This window comes from Zootoca vivipara, chromosome 13, assembly GCF_963506605.1.
Source record: "Zootoca vivipara chromosome 13, rZooViv1.1, whole genome shotgun sequence".
NCBI classification, from domain to species: domain Eukaryota; kingdom Metazoa; phylum Chordata; class Lepidosauria; order Squamata; family Lacertidae; genus Zootoca; species Zootoca vivipara.
Window position 1 is genome coordinate 26,409,094 of NC_083288.1, and position 18,636 is coordinate 26,427,729.

The 18,636-nt window shown below is 49.7% G+C and overlaps 1 protein-coding gene across 4 annotated transcripts in view; it reads left to right on the forward strand.

The window, feature by feature from the left end:
- The window catches only part of CACNB1 (calcium voltage-gated channel auxiliary subunit beta 1), a 51,599-nt gene that overhangs the window by 26,118 nt on the left and 6,845 nt on the right, over positions 1-18,636 (forward strand). For 3 of the 4 annotated variants that reach the window (XM_035134869.2, XM_035134875.2, XM_060281511.1), the window contains 9 exons: positions 513-635; positions 915-1,051; positions 7,113-7,189; positions 7,951-8,108; positions 10,308-10,388; positions 10,951-11,009; positions 11,969-12,078; positions 15,331-15,482; positions 17,441-17,536. In XM_035134869.2, coding sequence (XP_034990760.2) covers positions 513-635; positions 915-1,051; positions 7,113-7,189; positions 7,951-8,108; positions 10,308-10,388; positions 10,951-11,009; positions 11,969-12,078; positions 15,331-15,482; positions 17,441-17,536 — 993 coding nt within the window. Of the gene's footprint in view, positions 1-512; positions 636-914; positions 1,052-7,112; positions 7,190-7,950; positions 8,109-9,809; positions 9,830-10,307; positions 10,389-10,950; positions 11,010-11,968; positions 12,079-15,330; positions 15,483-17,440; positions 17,537-18,636 lie in introns of all 4 variants that reach the window. The other variant, XM_035134873.2, reaches the window with a different exon arrangement.

The following is an 18,636-nucleotide window of genomic DNA, read 5'->3' on the forward strand; positions in this document are numbered from 1 at the left end:
TGGGGTTTGAACCCAGGGCTGCATTGCAGGGGGTTGGACTAGATGACCCTTGGGGTCCCTTCCAACTCGACAATTCTATGACCTCCTGCATACAAAGCAGATGATGTCCCACTGAGCTTTATATGTTGCTGTTTTGAATCATGTCTGGTGCTTCTGCTTGCCATGAGGAAGAACGAGACGCTATTCTGAGCATTGGAGCCCCAGTTTCCAACTTCTGGCGATTTCATTCAGTCACTCTTCTGGGTTCAGATGCATCAATGCCCATTGGCTTGAAAGTGTTTCTTCATAGCCAGAAGGGTTAAGAAGAACACATTCATCGATGCCTCTCTCCCCTTGCTTAGTAAAGAAGGGTGTTTCTCCCTTAGTGACCTGTTAAAAAGGCAGAAATGTGTAGGGGTTTTTTTGTAACTGGAAATAAATTTTCCTTTGTTGGAAAAGGGATTTGGATAGGGCACAATTTACCTGTGTTCCCCCTGCTTTGCTAAAAACACCTCTGTATTTTCGTTTTGCAGACCAAACCAGTGGCATTTGCTGTGAGAACGAACGTGGGCTACAATCCATCTCCCAATGACGATGTGCCGGTCCAAGGCCTGTCTATTTCCTTTGAACCCAAAGACTTCCTTCATATCAAAGAGGTACAATGTGTCACACAGGACCCTGGTCTCCTGTCCCCCCACCCCATTACTCTTTAAGTTGTGCAGCAGCTGGGCAAGAAAGGGGCTGTGAGAGGCTCTCTTGAGCATCTCCCTTCTCTGCATGGGGTCCAAATGTGCGAGCGACAGTGAGGGGTGATCTGGTGGGGCAAGCTGGTGGTCCATCCACTCACACATGCACACCCACAAGCTACAGCCTCATCTCTCCACGCCTGCTCCGGGTGTCTCACGCTTTGGATGTTTTGCCCCCCTGCGCTCCAGAAATACAACAATGACTGGTGGATCGGACGCCTGGTCAAAGAAGGCTGCGAGGTCGGCTTCATCCCCAGCCCCGTCAAGCTGGAGAACATGCGGATGCTACAGGAGCAAAAGATGAGGCAGCACCGACTCAGCTCCAGGTGGGTTGGGATGCAGGAGGAGGAGGAGGCTCCTGAGCCACCCAGAATCCTCTGCATAGAAGGTCCCACATTCAGCCCCTGCCATCTTCCGGGAAAGGCTGTCTCGTAACAGGGCTGAGAAATCCTCTTCCTAAAAAGCTCCATGGCTTCTACCAGGCATACTTGGCAATACCTGCCAGGATGGACTTTAGGCCACATTCACACCATACATTTACAGAACAGGGAAACCACTTTAACCAGTCATGTATCCCCCCCCCCAATAATTCTGGGAGCCGTGGTTTGTGAAGGGTGCTGAGAGTTGTTTGAAGGCCCCTTTATTCCACTTCCAGAGCTACAGTTTGCACAGATTTAATAATCAGTTCCTCTTCCCAGGGAGCTCTGGGAATTGTAGATCTGGGAGGGATAAAGGAGGCCTCCTAACAGCTCTCAGGACCCTTAACAAACGGCAGCTCCCAGGTACCGTCCTTGCATAGCCAACCTTCCTCCACAATCAAGAGAGCTAGCAACTTGCTTTTATCAAAAGAGAAAAAATCTGAGGACTTTATCTACATTGACCTTAAGAGATTTTGTATTCACTGTTGTGTATTGAGTCAATGGATTTTATATCTGTGTTATTATTGTCTGTATTTGCATTAGGATAAAGTATCTGCCTTTTGGTTCCAGAGGGTACCGCTACTATTGGTTCATTTAAGCTGCTGTATTTGGATCCTCTGTCTTATTGGTTCCCTCCAAAAGGCAGCACTGTGATTGCCTGATATTGTTCCCTCCAAAATGTATCCCTTTCTAGCTAGTTCCCTGTCCCTATAAATGTAGCCTTCCTGCCCTCACAGTCAGTCTTGTTCACTTTAATAAAGAGCTGTTACTAGAGAACTGTCTCCAGCATATTATGTCAAGAGAGCTGAAATCACAAACCCCACGTCACAACAACTGGCGACGAAGGTGGGATCCGGAATGCTGGGGAGCGGTTAAACACAACCCTGCCTCAGAGTCCGGATTGCAGCTGAGAACAAGACTCACTGGCCAGCTGAGAAGACGACCCTGCCCGCTAGGACAATGGAGAGTCCAAGGGTATTGGAGCCCTTCCAGCCATCAGAGCCCCACACCTGGGAAGACTATGTCGAATGCTTCGAGTTCTTCGCAGTGGCTCAAGGGATCACCGATGCCAGCAAAAGAAGGGCCACATTCCTGAGCTACTGTGGGCCCGAGACCTTCAAGCTGGCCAAGGCATTGCTTGCTCCAGCGAAGCTGAGTGAGACATCTCTCAAAGATATTCTTGCCTGCCTAACGAGCCACTTGGCGCCTACTGAGACCAAGATGGCCCGGCGGATGGAGTTCCATAAGAGGCAGCAGCGTGCTGGGGAGTCTGTATCCACATTTCTGGCTGAACTCCGGAAGCTCGCTCAGCACTGCGGCTTCCAAAATCTGGAAGAGACTCTCCTGGATCGGTTTATTGGGGGTCTGAGCAGCAAGAAAGCCAGAAGACGCATCGTGGCTAAAGAAGAGGTTACCCTTGCTTCAGCCTTGAAGGAGGCCACCGCCACGGAGAATTATGAAAGAGAGGAGCTTGATGCCAGTCGCAAGGCCACTAAGCCACAGATAGAAGTTGTGCATGCCATGGACGAGCTAGAGGCTACTCCAAGCCAGAGCCCAGTCCGTGGGGTCGAGTCGGTGCGTCAGGCCTGCACAGTGCACAGAGATCACCAAGGCAGTTGCCCAGGTTGTGGCGGAAACCATGAAAGGAAGAGTTGTCGTTTCAGGGATGCTATGTGCCGGACGTGCGGAAAGACGGGTCACATCGCCAGGGCCTGTAGATCGGCGGCGTCGGGAGCGACTGGAGCATCGCAGACCGCCCACAGCAACTCGTTTTCTAAAGGACTGCCACTACGTAACGGAGATCAACGGGAGGGCCGTGCAGTTTCCAGCGCAAGGCAAGGCACACGTCAAGGTGAAGATTGAGGGTCAGCAGTGCAACATGGAGGTGGACTCCGGATCTGCATTCACCATCGTGTCGGACCAGACCGCGAAAACATTCTTCCCCAGGGGTAAGTTGCCCCCTCTGGAGCCCTTCCCGGCAACCTTGCAGTCGTACTCAGCAGGCCGCATCCATGTTATGGGAATGTGTGCCGTGAGAGTACAGTTCCGGGACAAACAGGCTGTACTCAAACTGGTGATTGCGAAGGGCAGTCGCCCCAGTCTCCTGGGCACTGACTGGTTCCCCGCCCTGGGACTGAGTATCTCAGGGCTTAATTCAATCCAAACCTGCCCTGAGATGAGCGACGTATTATGCAAGGAATTTGCTGGTCTCTTTAATGGAGAGTTGACTTCGAGTTGGACCCCGGGGTGGCTCCAATCCGACTCAAACCAAGGCGAGTGCCATTTGCACTGCAACCCAAGATCGAGGCAGAGCTGGATAAATTGGTCAAGCAGGGAGTTCTCTCACCCGTGGACTCTGCTAAGTGGGAGACTCCAATCGTCACGCCCCTTAAAGCAAATGGGGAAGTCAGGATATGTGCAGATTACAAATGTATTATCAATAAGGCACTCAGGGGAAACTCATACCCCATTCCAGTCGTATCACATCTGTTGGCTAAACTGGCTGGGGGCAAGGTGTTCGCCAAAATTGACCTGGCATAAGCTTACCAACAGCTGCCAGTAACCCCACAATCAGCGGAAGCACAGACTATTGTCACACATAAAGGGGCGTTCAGAGTTAACAGATTACAGTTCGGAGTTTGTGTGGCCCCAGGGATTTTTCAAGGGCTCATGGAATGCCTGTTAAGAGGTCTGCCGGGGGTCTTGCCATTTTTTGATGACGTTTTGATTGCTGGAAAAGACCCACAGGAACTGGTTGCGCGTGTCCGTGCAGTGTTGCTCAAGTTCAAGGAGGTGGGGTTGCAACTAAAAAAAGAAAAATGCAGTTTTGGGGTGCCAACTGTGGATTTCTTGGGGTTTAAAATTGATGCATCAGGCATCCACCCCACAGATGCTAAGATTAAGGCCATCATCGAGGCACCACAACCACAGAACAAGACGGAGTTGCAGTCATTCCTGGGACTTATTAACTTTTATCATTCGTTCTTACCCCAGAAAGCTTCGGTAGCTGAACCATTACATAGACTTTTGCAGAAAAAGAATGTGTGGCGATGGGGGCGGGAGCAGCAGAAGGCTTTTGACTCCTTGCGAGAAATGCTGAGTAGCAGGAGCGTCCTTGCTCATTATGATGAGTCGAAGCCGCTGGTCCTGGCATGTGATGCCTCTCAATACGGCCTGGGGGCTGTGCTGAGTCATAGGGAACCGGATGGGTCGGAAAAGCCCATCTCTTTCTATTCCCGTACGTTGTCACCCACGGAGCGCAACTATGCTCAAATTGATAAAGAGGCACTAGCAATTGTGTCAGGAATCAAAAGGTTCTATGATTATTTGTACGGTCGCCATTTCTCCATTGAAACGGACCACAAACCACTGTTAGGGTTGTTCAACCCAACCAAACAAACGCCACAAATTCTCTCCCCCAGAATGTTGCGTTGGTCAATATTCCTGAATGGGTTCCAGTACACCTTGACCCATGTGCCGGGGAAACAGTTGTGCCACGCTGATGCGCTGAGTCGATTGCCCCTTCCTGGCGGGAGCAATGAGGATCCTGCTCCGGCGGAGCACATTATGATGCTAGAAACACTTCCGGGGGCTCCTGTAACAGCTACTGATATAGCTGAGAAAACGAGGAAAGATGCTGTTCTCTCCCGTGTGCTCACTTGGGTGGGGAGGGGGTGGCCAGGTGGTCCGCATGAAGAAAAATTCAGGCCTTATGCGACAAGGCAGCACGAATTGTCCATGCATAAGGGTTGTCTCCTATGGGGAGATAGGGTGATCATCCCAGCACCACTGAGAAACAGGGTTCTTGAGACGCTTCACATGGGACACCCGGGAATGGTCAGGATGAAGTCGCTAGCCCGATGTTATGTGTGGTGGCCTGGAATGGACCAGAACATAGAACAATGGGTACGAACATGCAAGGCATGCCAAGAGGTGCGGCCAGAAGTGGCCAGAGCACCAGTCCACTGGTGGGAGCAGTCCAGGACTCCCTGGAGCCGGCTGCACATAGATTTTGCTGGGCCATTCCAAGGGAAGGTCTTTTTGGTTATCGTTGATGCATATTCCAAATGGTTAGAAGTGGCGATGGTCCCTAGCATGGCAGCAGCTGCCGTAATCAAGGTGTTGAGGCAGCTCTTTGCAACCCATGGGTTACCTGAGACCATTGTATCAGATAATGGGGCAGCTTTTGTATCCCAAGAATTCAGGGCATTCTTGGCTGATAACTTCATAAGAGGGGTCACATCCGCGCCCTTTCACCCATCCTCCAATGGGCAGGCTGAGCGCATGGTAAGAACAGCCAAAGAATCCATTGCGCGCTTAATGGAGGGTAACTGGTCGGCTCGCATTGCGCGAATGTTATTTTTGCAGCATGCGACGCCGTGTACGGCGACGGGCAAGTCGCCAGCCGAGCTGCTCTTAGGTAGAAGACTGGTAACGGTGCTGGATTATGTCCACCCAGATAAAATGCCAAACCGTAATTCAAGAGCAACCCCCCAGGCTGAGACTGACACAACAAGGTATCTCGCCCCTGAAGATCTGGTCTGGGTGAGGAACTATTCACGAGGTCCGCGGTGGGTGGCCGGTGTGATCACCCGGGCTAGTGGACCTGTGTCCTATTATGTGACCTTGGAAAATGGGCAAGTTTGGAAGAGACATATAGATCAGCTGAGGCGCCGGGCGCTCAGCAGGGAGGAGTCAGATAATTCATCCCTGGCTAATGACGCACAGCTGCGAGACCAGAGTGAAGATGGCCCAGAGGTGCAGTCACCAGGGGCTTCAGCAAATGAACCAGGGTCTGCTAGTCCTCAGGATGACGAGGTACAGGTAGGGGACCCTGAGATGTCTGGGACTCCATCTGTTCCTGACGAAACCCCTATAGCAGCCCCTCCACCACAGGTAACACCCAATCCAGAACCTGCAACACCTGTTGTCAGGAGATCAAGTAGAAGTTGTAGGACCCCACAGTACCTGAGGGATTACGTCTGCTGTGCTCACTAGGGGTGTGTGTGTTGTGTATTGAGTCAATGGATTTTATATCTGTGTTATTATTGTCTGTATTTGCATTAGGATAAAGTATCTGCCTTTTGGTTCCAGAGGGTACAGCTACTATTGGTTCATTTAAGCTGCTGTATTTGGATCCTCTGTCTTATTGGTTTCCTCCAAAAGGCAGCACTGTGATTGCCTGATATTGTTCCCTCCAAAATGTATCCCCTTCTAGCTAGTTCCCTGTCCCTATAAATGTAGCTTTGCTCTCCTCAGACCTCAGTCTTTAATAAAGAAGTGTTACTAGAGAACTGTCTCCAGCATGTTATGTCAAGAGAGCTGAAATCACAAACCCCACGTCACAACATTCACTTAAGAGTGAATAGATGTCTGTCAATTTCAGACCATCTTTCCTCTAGAGGCCTGTGGTTATTTTCTGAAACGTGTTCTCCAGAGTAAAACTAAAATGAGTAAAACGGACATGCATCCCACTAGTCTAACACACCCTGACCCCGACTGCAAAATGTGGATCTTAAGATCCATGTGAAAGTCTCTCTAAGTGGATGCCCAATCCACTTGAGCTAGCCTTGTCTGTCCTTTGAAGACAAATGGGAGACCAACTCTGCCTTAGCCTCCGTGCAATTTACACCAGTTCATGCCTATTTCATTCTTGTAGTCCCCATGGCTAATGCCAATTCATTCTGTGTAGTGTCTAAGGGATGGGACACTTGACAGTTGAGCTAATCTGAAACTGGAGCGTAGATCTGTGGTGCAAGTCCATTGTGTTAACAGGGCAGAATGCCATGTTGATGGATGGGCATCCAAGGACAATGAAGCCTTACTTGGATACAGAAGTTAATTTTTTTGCAAGTGAAAAAGTTCTGAGCTTGGACTCAGAGGCTCTTCCCCCTTGTCACAGCTCTTCCCCATCCCAAAACCTCTTCCTCTTTCCCTGCCTCACGTTAATGGCTCTTCTGTCTTGCAGTAAATCAGGAGACAACTCCACCTCCAGCCTGGGAGATGTGGTGACTGGCCCCCGGAGACCCACCCCGCCTGCCACTGGTAAGGCTACTCACGCCCAGCAGAGAACGGCATAACTGCCACCACCATCCCAGATGGATACTTTTGCATATTTCTGTGGGACGAGGAGTGTTCGAAGCATCAGAAGGGCATTGCTCACCTGCACCTGCAACGGAAAGAGGTGGTCGTGTTAGACTTTTCCAGTTCATCCTGTAGGTGGGGATGTCATACAGGTATTTGAATCCTCTCCCACTTAAAAAACAACAACTCCTTGCTGATCAAAAACTAATGCAGTGGGCAGAGGAGGTTCCAGTCCAGCCTGCTCCCTGGCTGTACTAGTCCCCACCACCACCACTGTTGCAAGGAAATATTTTTTAACTTGGGAGGATTTTCAAAAACAAAACACAGGATCCCCATCTGAAGCGGTACAATCCATGCCGTCAGTTCAGGGCTTTAATCCATGTATAGACGAGGCCTAAATTCTATCCTAATAGCCACATGGCAGGCTTCTCATTGCCTAATCGCCACCTCCCTCTCCCCCGTATGCTCATTTACTGTGGAAATTTGGAGTTTTCCATTCCATTCCATTTATTTATTTATGCTCCTCTTCTGGATACACAAATCAGTTTATTTATTTTGTTTCTGGGTGTTCCTTCTCATTTGTTTTTCTCGCCCTATTCCATTAGTGCTTTTCATTCTTTGGTTGTTGTTGTTGTTGCATTTTCCCCCTGTTTTTTTTTCTTTTCCCCTTTCCTCCCCTACCTTTTATCTCCTTCCTCCCTCACCCTCCATCCTCCTCCCAGGTACCTTGGACATGACTAACTTAGCTTATGACCCAGACGCCCTTGACTTAGAGGAGGAGGAGGAGGCCACCGAGGAGAACCACCGAACCCCCAAGACTAGTGTTAGCAGCGTCACCACGCCCCCCTCCACCACCAAGCGCCGCCCCTTCTTTAAGAAGGTAATGGTGCCCCCCTTGCCTTGCACCTGCTTGCTGTGCCATCCTAAGTATGCCTGCCTGTGTGTGTAGGCTTGTTTCTGCCCAGAGATCAAGCGCTTTCATGCAAATGATGGGGGTGATAGGAGTGGCATGTTCTGGAAGTGGGTTTGAGGTCCTGATCTCCCATTGGCGGAGAGCATAAGCTGGGGGGATGCACACCCCGAGCCGATTTGTTGCATATTACGAGGAAAAGACCAACATGGACAATGGTTATAAAGTGTATACGTGATTGTGTTTGTCACCTGCCTGAGCATATAAAAGGCATGTTTCAGAAGGGTATGTTCCAGTGATCACACATTCTCCATCCTTGTATGAGTTAAAAGATGCATTGGCAACCAACTCATACCCTCACTTGGGCTTTGGTGGAAGATGTGTCCAATATAATGTGCTTCCTTTCCCCTCTTCCCCCTGCCTTAAGCATCCTGAGAAATCTAGTAATCGAACAGTGATCCCTCCGTCCCCTGGGAAGGATAACAATGCAATGCTCTAGTAATCCTCTTCATCCAGGAATGACTGTGGGCAGGATTCCTGCATTGCATTGGGTTGACCCAGATGACCCTCAGGGTTCCCTTCCAACTCTACAATTCTATGATTCTCCCATTTCTTTTTCCCAGTGTAAACCCTTGAAAGTCAAAGGTCCCAATCACCCCCCATGGGAAACATGCAAGTGGTATGTTCCATGCGTCCCTCCCTTATGTGGATACTAAGAACGCTCCACTTCTTATAATCCATCCCCTTACCTGTGGGAATTATAGCAATGGAACGTTCCAGCATGGGAGAGAAGTGAATGAAATAGTCAAGCCATTTCCCTTCACTTTGACGTAGGACTGGAACACCCCATAATAAAGCACGAATATGGGATGTTCCAGTGGCTTTCCCACTCCACATAAGAGGGGCATTCCTACTGGTGACCCACCCTTGCCCTGTAAATTCCATCGAGGTATGGCATTTGCCTCCACAGGCCCTTCTTTTCCTCCTTGCGGATCAAATAGTGGGAGGAAGTTGTCTGGAGGGATGCTGGTTGCTAAGCAACCTCAGGGTTCAAGATGGGAATCCTCAGAGGGCCAAACTGTATTTTACACTAGGAGCCCAAGGGCTGCTTTGCAGCAGAGAAGGGAGTGCTTTCCCTGCCAGCCACCGTACGCCTGAAACTTCCCTCCGCGGTGTTGCAAGGATCTGAAATACGGGTGGATGGGAAGAAGTTTGTCTGGGTGGAGGGGAGCATTGAGTGTAGAGTGGCTGGCTGCAAAAGGACCAGGGCCTCTCTCCAGCACCACTTCTTCCCTGCTTCCTGACGGCTCCCTGCGATGGCAAAAGGAGCCACCAGGCCAATCATGTTGCCAGCGGTGGCTCTGGCCAATGTGTCATTTGGGTTTTGAGAGGTTCATGGGCATGCCACCATGAGCCATGTCTGTCCACCAGGTGGGCCAGGACAACATGGAGGAAAAGGACGCAATCCTAAATCAAGGCAAACTCTGAAAAGCCGCCACCTTTCTGCTTTTCTCAGCACTAGTTTTTTCTCTCTCTCTTGTGCCTTGCCTGTGCTTCTGCTGGAGTGAGCTGTCAGTAACACGCATGCCTTGTTTGTTTTCTCTTGCCTGTCTCTCCTTTCCCCTCCCCTGTGCCCCCACCCCGCCCATTAATGGCGATCACTGGACATAGGCAAGCAGAAGCAGAAATTGGTAAGTAAGCTTATGAAATAATCAGACGAGATGACAGCGGTGGTGGCTCCCTGTGGGCCCTGCCTAATTCCAGCGGGCTTTTCCCCTGCAAAGTTGGCAACTGTGAGGAAGCTGACCATGAAACCCCAAAGTTTGTGTGTGAGATTTGCTCCCCCCCCCAGATACAGGCCCCTGTTTCTTTAAGGTAAGCTCAAAAGCAAACCTTGGTTGCAGCTGCATGAAGGTCTTCTGTTAGGTCCATCTTGAATGTCCAGCACTCAGGCTAGTGTTGGTGTCGGATCTGGAAGGCTGAGATCCTTCAGCAACCCTTCTTCCTGCCACCCATAACTCAGCTTTCCTCCCCCATGCCCACAAAATGAAGGTGCTGTTCCCCCCTTTAGAAGAATCACTGAAATTGCTAGGCTTCCAAAAAGCTATGGTGCCTGCGGCACTGATCTGGAGCAAATCTAATGTTTTCTTCTCTCTCCTTTCTTCTCAGGCGGAGCATGTGCCACCCTATGACGTGGTTCCTTCCATGCGGCCCATCATTCTTGTAGGCCCATCCTTGAAAGGGTATGAGGTGAGGCCTTTAGAGAGAGCATGGGGAGCGGGTTAGGGCATGCATAGAAAGTAGGACTGAGGGGCTATGTTGCTTTTCAAGAGAATTGGGCTGCCATAGATTGGCATGTGTCCTCATCTCCCAGTCCATCATTCAAGCCCTGTCCAGGATATCTGCCTGGCAACAGGACTGACATGTCCTGAGTTGCTGTGGCTCCTCTCAATTCTGTTCCTTTGAGCTTACCTCCTACAGGTCATCCCTCCTATCTCGGCCACCAGTGCCCTCTCATTGATTGGCTCCTCACTCTGCTCTTAGTAATCCTCTCGATCTCTCTGCCAATGGGTGGGCATCCAGCTGTGACTTTAGCACCTACGAGTCTGAAGTGGTGGAAATAGGTAGGGAAGCTTGGGGGTGGGTCTCCGTTTTGATGAGCCTTTACCAAGAACTAACACAAGCAAGATGCACCTTGTTTTCTTCCCCACCCACGTTTATGCATGTGACTCTTGTGATTTCTGACTTTTCTTCTCCTCCTCCTCCTCCTCTCTGTCTTTCTGCCCAACCCCAACCCCCTTTACCTTCCCAGGTGACAGACATGATGCAGAAAGCTTTGTTTGATTTCCTGAAACGCCGATTCGATGGCAGGTGTGAGCAGAAGCCTTGGGGACGGGGTGGGGATCCGATGTCTTCCATTTGTTCTGTGGTCCTTGTATCAAGATCCTGGTGCTGGAGTTACCATAGGGGAAACCAACGGAAATGGGGGGGGGCAGATTTTCTGCCTCCCACAATAAGTTTTATGCAGTCCCCATTACCATCGGTCCATTTCCAAATGCTTCTTCCCCATTTCCTGGACACGAAGACCAGAAACTTTTGCTAAGGTGCTCCAGTTTTTGTGCATACAGTCATACCTTGGTTTAAGTACGCTTCGGTTTGAGTACTTTCAGTTTAAGTACTCCGCGGGCCCGTCTGGAACGGATTAATCCACTTTCCATTACTTTCAATGGGAAAGTTCGCTTCAGGTTAAGTACGCTTCAGGTTAAGTACAGACTTCCGGAACCAATTGTGTACTTAAACCGAGGTACCGCCGTACACAGCTAGACCCAATTGCCTTAAAAACAAAAACGAAAAAGCTGTTTTCCTAGTTTGTGAAGTTGTAGGGCACTTCCAGACTGTTGCTATTTTCAGGTGGGATTCAGTCACATACCCTCAAATTCAGGCTGAGCAATTATAGTTGTTTGGGAGGTCTCATGCAACAACCCCACCTTCCCAAAAAATCAGACATGCTACGATAAGGAAAGTGAAGGGGGAACTGCACTACACAGTGTGGGGTGACACTTGCTTTGCTGCAGCATCTTCTAACCTCCCCCCCCCCCCAAGCAAATTGGAATAAATGCTTGCTAGACAGGTCATCTGGAAGCGCCCTTAGAAACCTAAGGTTTTGGGGGTTTGTTAGGTGGACACTAAAACGACTAAGCATTCACTAGTAGGTAGTTAAGATTCCCTGTGTTGTAGCACAGCGACAAGGATCAAAGAGTCCTGGTAATCAGTGGTGCCTGGAGGGAATGACCTTTGCCCCCTTGAGCCTCTACTCCTGTCTTTCACAGAATATCCATCACACGTGTGACAGCTGATATCTCCTTGGCCAAGCGCTCTGTCCTCAACAACCCCAGCAAACACACCATCATCGAACGCTCCAGCACCCGCTCTAGCCTGGGTAAGGCTGCGCTGAGACCTTGGGAGAAAAGCTTGGCTCTTTGCTGTCTCTCAACATTTTCTCCCAGGGCCTTACCCGCGTGGAACATAGCTGTCAACTTTTCCCTTTTTTAAAGGGAAATTCCCTTTTCCCAAATAGGATTCCTCACGAGAAAAGGGAAAAGTTGGCAGCTATGGCGTGGAAAGAGGGAGGCAAAAATGGTGACTTTGACTTTGTGATTGCATGGCACCTAACACCTTGCACGGCACGCGTTTTCAAAAGCTTTTCTTAGCCTGCCTTTCCTCTGATCTGTATCAGCCAGGAGCAGCTTTTCCTGGATGCTTTGCAGCAATGCCCTTTCTCTCCCTGTCCCTGGCAGAACTCCTCTCACCCGATCATGAACTTATTTATATATGTACGTATTTGTAAGCCATGCTATGTTATAAAATACCACAAGCAGGTGTATATAGCACTGTGCACGTCAACCATATCAGTAAGAGATGGTTGGCAGGGAATGTCAGGTGTGAAAAGCCCATCTGAAAAACACCGTTTTTAGAAGACACTGCTCCCGCCAAACCTCTATTGGCAAGGAGGCAAGGAGTTCCACAGGGAGGGCCTATCATACTTAAATACTTGCCTCTTAGTAAAAGACCAGCCAGCAGTGGCGTAACGTGGGTGGGGGGCTACATTTCTGAGGGGGCACAACCAGGTGCCCCCACAACAGGCCCCCTCATTGAGGCTGGAACCACACCCAGGCCTTCAAGTCTGGGGCAGCACCTCCTCCTCATGGCCAGGTGAAGGGATACCTGGACCGGCTGAGAGGGTGGGAGGGCACCAGTGCCGCCCACCGAGGAGGAAGGAAGAGGAAGGTGAGAAAGCACTGCTGGAGATTCCCTTGGCTAGACGTTGGCCAGAGAAGGGACTGGCAGCTTCCCAGTCCACCAGGGCGGCCCAACACTTGCCTCACCCTGGGTGCCAGCAACCCATGCTACGCCCCTGACAGCCAGATCTCAGGGGCAGTTGGGACCAACAAAACTGCCCCATTAGAAGAAAGACCTCAGCGATTTTTTTGAGCTGGGCACCAGGGCTGTTTCCGTATCATGAAATATCTGTATCCTGGGTTGGAGAGGGACACACTTGGGTGTGCTTGTGAGAGTCTCTACCCCCCCACCCCACCCCACATCATAATGCACAGTGTGGAAACTGTTCCCAAAAGTCCTGGTTTCGGTGTCAGAAGTGTTGTCCACATTCGAGTTCATCATGGGATATGTTGACATCTTGTCTAAACCTACCTATGTGCATGGGGCAAGGGGAGGGGGAACAGGATGCTCCTTAATTAATACCTCTCATCGTCAAACAGGTGGAAAGGGAGATCAGCCGCCTTCTCTGTTTTCAGTCCCCCCCCCCCTGCTATGGCACCAGACTTTGGGGCATCTTTTTTTTCTTTTTTCTTTTTTACTGCTCCCCAACAAATCCAACTCACTCTTCTCTTTTTTTTTCCCTCCTCCCCCCGCTTCCCACAATTTTCTTTCCCCTGTGTCTGTGCCTCCTCTTCCTTTCTCTGCTCCTGATACAGATGTCTTGGGTACGTAACCTTTAGCCCCCGCAAGCTCTCGGTTGCCCCCCCCCAGTGCCAATTTAACTTGCTTTAACTTCCCCCTCCGCAGAATGGGAAAGATGTTTTGTTGAAATGGGAAAAAGATCGAAAACAGCTTTTCCTTCTGGGAGAGGAGGGGGAGGGGGGAATTTCAAAAACACAGAACAAAAAGCGCACCTACGCTTTGGCTTCGCCCAAACGCGATCAGCTGTGGTTTTTTTTGTTCATTTTGAAATTCGCCCTCGTGTTTGAAAAGTGAAAAAATGGTGAGTCACCGCCGTCTCAGCATCCTCACTATCTTTTCAATTGCTAGGCTCTTTACCAGAGTATTTTTTTTAAAATGTGGAGTTGCTGTTGGGGGTGGGCGGGTGAATTGGAATATTATAAATGAAAATAAGTAAACATTTATTGCTGGGGGAAATTGCTCAGGGACTAAAAAAGGAGAAGGGACTATTTTTTGTTTCGGTACAGCCTAGTTAAGAAATTTAGCTAAGCAATCTCAGAGGCCATTGATATTAATGAGAAGAGAACAACTGTGCACTCCTATGCATGTCTACTTGGAAGGCAAGACCTATTGAGTTCAGTGGGACTTACTCCCAGGTATGCAAGTATAGGATGGCAGCCTAAATCACATATTGGCTCCTCGTTGGAACCCATGAGATATTCAAAATTCTGGGCTTTGGCTGGATCGTGCCCACTGGAGAAAAAGTGAGGGGCAATCAGCACAGTCCATTGAAAGGAACTTATTGTTTACCTTTCCTCGAGGTGGTGCACGTAGTTCTCTCCCTTTTGATCCTCACAACTATCCTGTGAGACAGGCAAGACTGAACGAGAAAGGGACTGGCCCAAGGGATTTGAATCTGGGTCTCTCCAGTCTGACACTCGCCACACTGGATCTCATGCTGGGACCTGCAGGGCCACATCCCCAAGAACACAAGATGCTCCTGGGCACCAATAAGAACCCCCCATATCCAGTGTCACACATGCAGAGCAGCTAGTGGACAGCCCAAAGTAGCACCCAGAGTACCTGCAGGCAATTTTTTTTTTGTGGGGAGGAGAGCAAGGGGATCTTTGTGTGCCAGCCAGCCACTTTACACATGCCTGAAGTAGAAAATCAAAATGGCAGCTGCACAGCACACACACATACTTTCATTAAGGAACAATCCATGGGGATGTTTTCCTACACAATCCCCATTGAAATGAATGGGTGCTGTGCAGTTCCCATTCATTTCATTGGCTTTTGCACAGGGGAACGGAATGTGTTCTCCAGGTCAGAAATTTGCCCCCCAAACTCTTACGGCCACCACCTCCTCTTGCTTTGCCACAGTGCTGCCAGGAATCAAACACAGATCTGTGGACTGGGCTGACTATTGACTATTCAGGAGCCCAAGGAATGGTTTTCTGTCCTTGGGGACAGAAGAGTTGACCTGCATTTTTTTTTTTTACAAGGGCAACATTTTGCATAAGTGCATACATACTGCAACCTGTAGCGTCTTAACCTGTAAGTGAGAATAATGAATTATGGCGAAATCTGGGCAGGCTGCAGAAGTAGAGCCTTTAATGCTAAACAAGATCTGGAATAGCAAAAGGGAGGTATGAATGATGCTGCAGTTTCTTTGCACAGCGATGTTGACCATGTCTTCCTTTTCCCTGCCGCTTGCCCTCTGCCTCGATAGCTGAAGTGCAGAGTGAGATCGAGCGCATCTTTGAACTGGCCCGCACCCTGCAGCTGGTAGCCCTGGATGCAGACACCATCAATCACCCGGCTCAACTGTCCAAGACCTCATTAGCACCAATTATCGTCTATATCAAGATATCCTCCCCCAAGGTGAGCAGCCTTTCTCTTTTCTTCTTCCCAATCACACTAACGGCACTGGGATTAGGGAAGAGGTTGGCAGAGGATCTTAGACTGTTTTGGTGTCAGATCTAATTCAGAACTCAATAGGAGTGAGGGTGAGAACAGCAGGTGTCCGTACGTACCATGTCCGAAGGCAGGGCCGGCTCAAGGCGTTTTGCCGCCTGAGGCGAAGGGCAAGAAGGCACCTCCCCCAAGACATGCACAGAAGCCAATTGGACTGGCAGTTTTATCTTACTCCAATACTGGTGAAAGGACAGTGTCTTCCTCAGCACTTGAGGGCAGCAGGATAATGTAGGGGGCATAAGGCAGATCACATGGCACTCATAGCTCTGGCCACACACCCCTCCCTCAGCATCTGCCGCCTGAGGCTGCTGCTTCACTCTGCCTCCTTGTAGGGCCAACCCTTGTATGTGTAGCTACAGGAACGCCAAGCTAAACTGAGATCCATCGCTCATTTCCCTTGTGGGCTAAAAATGTGAGTTTGCACTGAGGAGACATACATTTATGAGTGCAAAATCCATAGTTTGGGAGGGGGCTCCCTGCCACACTTTCAGACGTGCTTCAAATGCATATTTGAGTGTGTGGTAGAAAATACCAGACTCTGGGGTTTTGGGGGTGGGGGTGGGGCTCTCTCTTTTTTTAAAGAGAAAGGCAGACAAGTGCCAAACATACATGAATATCATGTATTCATAGAATGTAATTAAACATCTCTTGCAAGTTACTTCTTACAAAACCTGGCAAGTGTCAAACGACCACCGTAGGTTTCTCAGCAATCGGCCTTTATACCAGTGATCAGCTCTTTGGTTAATCTAGTTCAGGGTTGCCCACAATAACTGGGAGCAGCTCTCTAGGATTTCAGGCAGGCTCCTGCCCCCACTCTGCCTGGAGATGCCAGGGACCTTTGCGTGCAAATTGGGTGCTCAGACACGGAGCTGTGGCCCTTCCCCTCAGCAAAAATAAAATAAAATTCTGGAATTGTTAATTGCTGTATGAGGAAAAAATGTAAATCAGCCCTCAAAAGATCCCAATTTCATGAGAGCTGAAGAACAGCCAGCACTTTGTATGCTTCCTTCCTGCCTGTCGTTTAGTTACCGGTATGTATGTCCTGTTCTTGTAATCACATTTTCAAAGTTATTTTTGCCACTATGAGAGCTAGAACTTCTATTTTTTTAAAAAAAATTATTCATTATCTAAAAACAAAAATATAATTTAAAAAATTAACATACAGATAATTCTTACAACTCATAACTTTTTCTAAACATTTTTAAATGACTTCCCCGAATCCCCCCCCCCAAAAAAATCTGGATTTCAATTCTAAACATCTTTGGCAATTTTCATACATCATCAAATTTAATACATCATCAAATTTTTACCCTTAAACCTCTTGAAGCTAACCTACATCTTACATGAGAGCTAGAACTTTTAAGGCTGCATGAGTTACCCACCTTGGACTCCTTCCTTCCAGCCTGATTATTAGGCAGAATGAGGCAGCTGCCTCAGGCTGCTAAGCGTCATGAAACGGCAATGAATTGTCATTCTTCGTTGTTGCGTTTTTTACTGCCAGGGGAGGGGGTGGTTCTGTTTCAGGTCGCAAGCAACTTGGCTAACATTGAGGCACGGTGCATTTGGATTTGGGAGTGGATGGGAGGGAGGGAGGGAGGGAGGGTTTTGCCTACTTCTTGAGTTGACTTGATCCTGTGGGTGACAAGTCTCACTGCATTCATGAAGGCTTCCTCCCCAGTAAGGATCACACACCCTAAAACGTTTCCTGAGGCTAAAGCCTTGTTAGTCTAGCTGCAGTGGTGTGGCAGACTAGGAACAGGAGCACCCTTCGGGCAGGGCCCTCCTCCTTTCCAGTCCTGTCTCCAGCCCTCTTGGGCACCCTAACATCTCTTCTCTCCCTCTCCCCCAATGTCTTTGCCCAACAGGTGCTGCAGAGACTGGTGAAATCGAGAGGCAAATCCCAAGCCAAGCACCTGAATGTGCAGATGGTGGCATCGGACAAACTGGCACAGTGCCCCCCTGTGAGTCCCGTGGTACATCTCCCTCATGCTCTTTTCCAGCCCACTTTAACCTGGTGCCCTCCTGACTACACCTCCCATCAGCCCTTGCTGGTGGGAGCTCCTGCTCCTTTGACACACCCCCACACACACCAAGCACTTGCGCTGCCTTCCAAAAGCTGGGTAAAGGAGGTGCTGAACTTTGGGAAGAAGGCATGAGAGCTCTGACTGGATCTTAGAGTCCTCCCTCCTCCTTCCCAAAGCCTAGTTAGTGCTTTCCTGGCTTTGGGAAGGGTGTGGGAGGGCTCTAGGACCCTGCCCATAGCCTTGCATCTCATTCCATAAGCCTTAGTGTGCGGCCTGCGGGTTCCATGTCCAAGTACTCTTGTGGCCCACTTGGTATGAAAAGTTGGCCTGCCCTGACCTAGATCCATATTGTCTGCACTGATGGCAGTGGCTGTCTAGGGTTTCAGGCAGGGAGTCCTATCTGGAGATGCCGGGAATTGAACCTGGTGTCTTCTGCATGAAAGGCAGGTGCTCTACCCTTGGCCCTTTCCCAAAATTGTGGTCCAGCAACATCTGGAGTGCCACAGGTTCTGCCCCCCCCCCCGATTTAAGGGGATGCTACACGGTCATTAAGGGACGCGGGTGGCGCTGCGGGTTAAACCACAGAGCCTAGGGCTTGCCGATCAGAAGGTCGGTGGTTCGAATCCCCGCGACGGGGTGAGCTCCCGTTGTTTGGTCCCTGCTCCTGCCCACCTAGCAGTTCGAAAGCACATCAAAGTGCAAGTAGATAAATAGGTACCACTACAGCGGGAAGGTAAACAGCGTTTCTGTGTGCTGCTCTGGTTCGCCAGAAGTGGCTTAGTCATGCTGGCCACATGACCTGGAAGTTGTACGCCGGCTCCCTTGGCCTATAGAGCGAGATGAGCGCCACAACCCCAGAGTCGTCCGCGACTGGACTTAATGGTCAGGGGTACCTTTACCTTTACACAGTCATTATGCCCAGTCCACTAGCGACTACCATGGCAACCCTATCCAACCCATGCCTCCACTCCTGGTCCCCTGCCCCTATCATTCTGCACTCACTCACAGGGCTAAATCCTTCCCATTCCCCGCCCTCT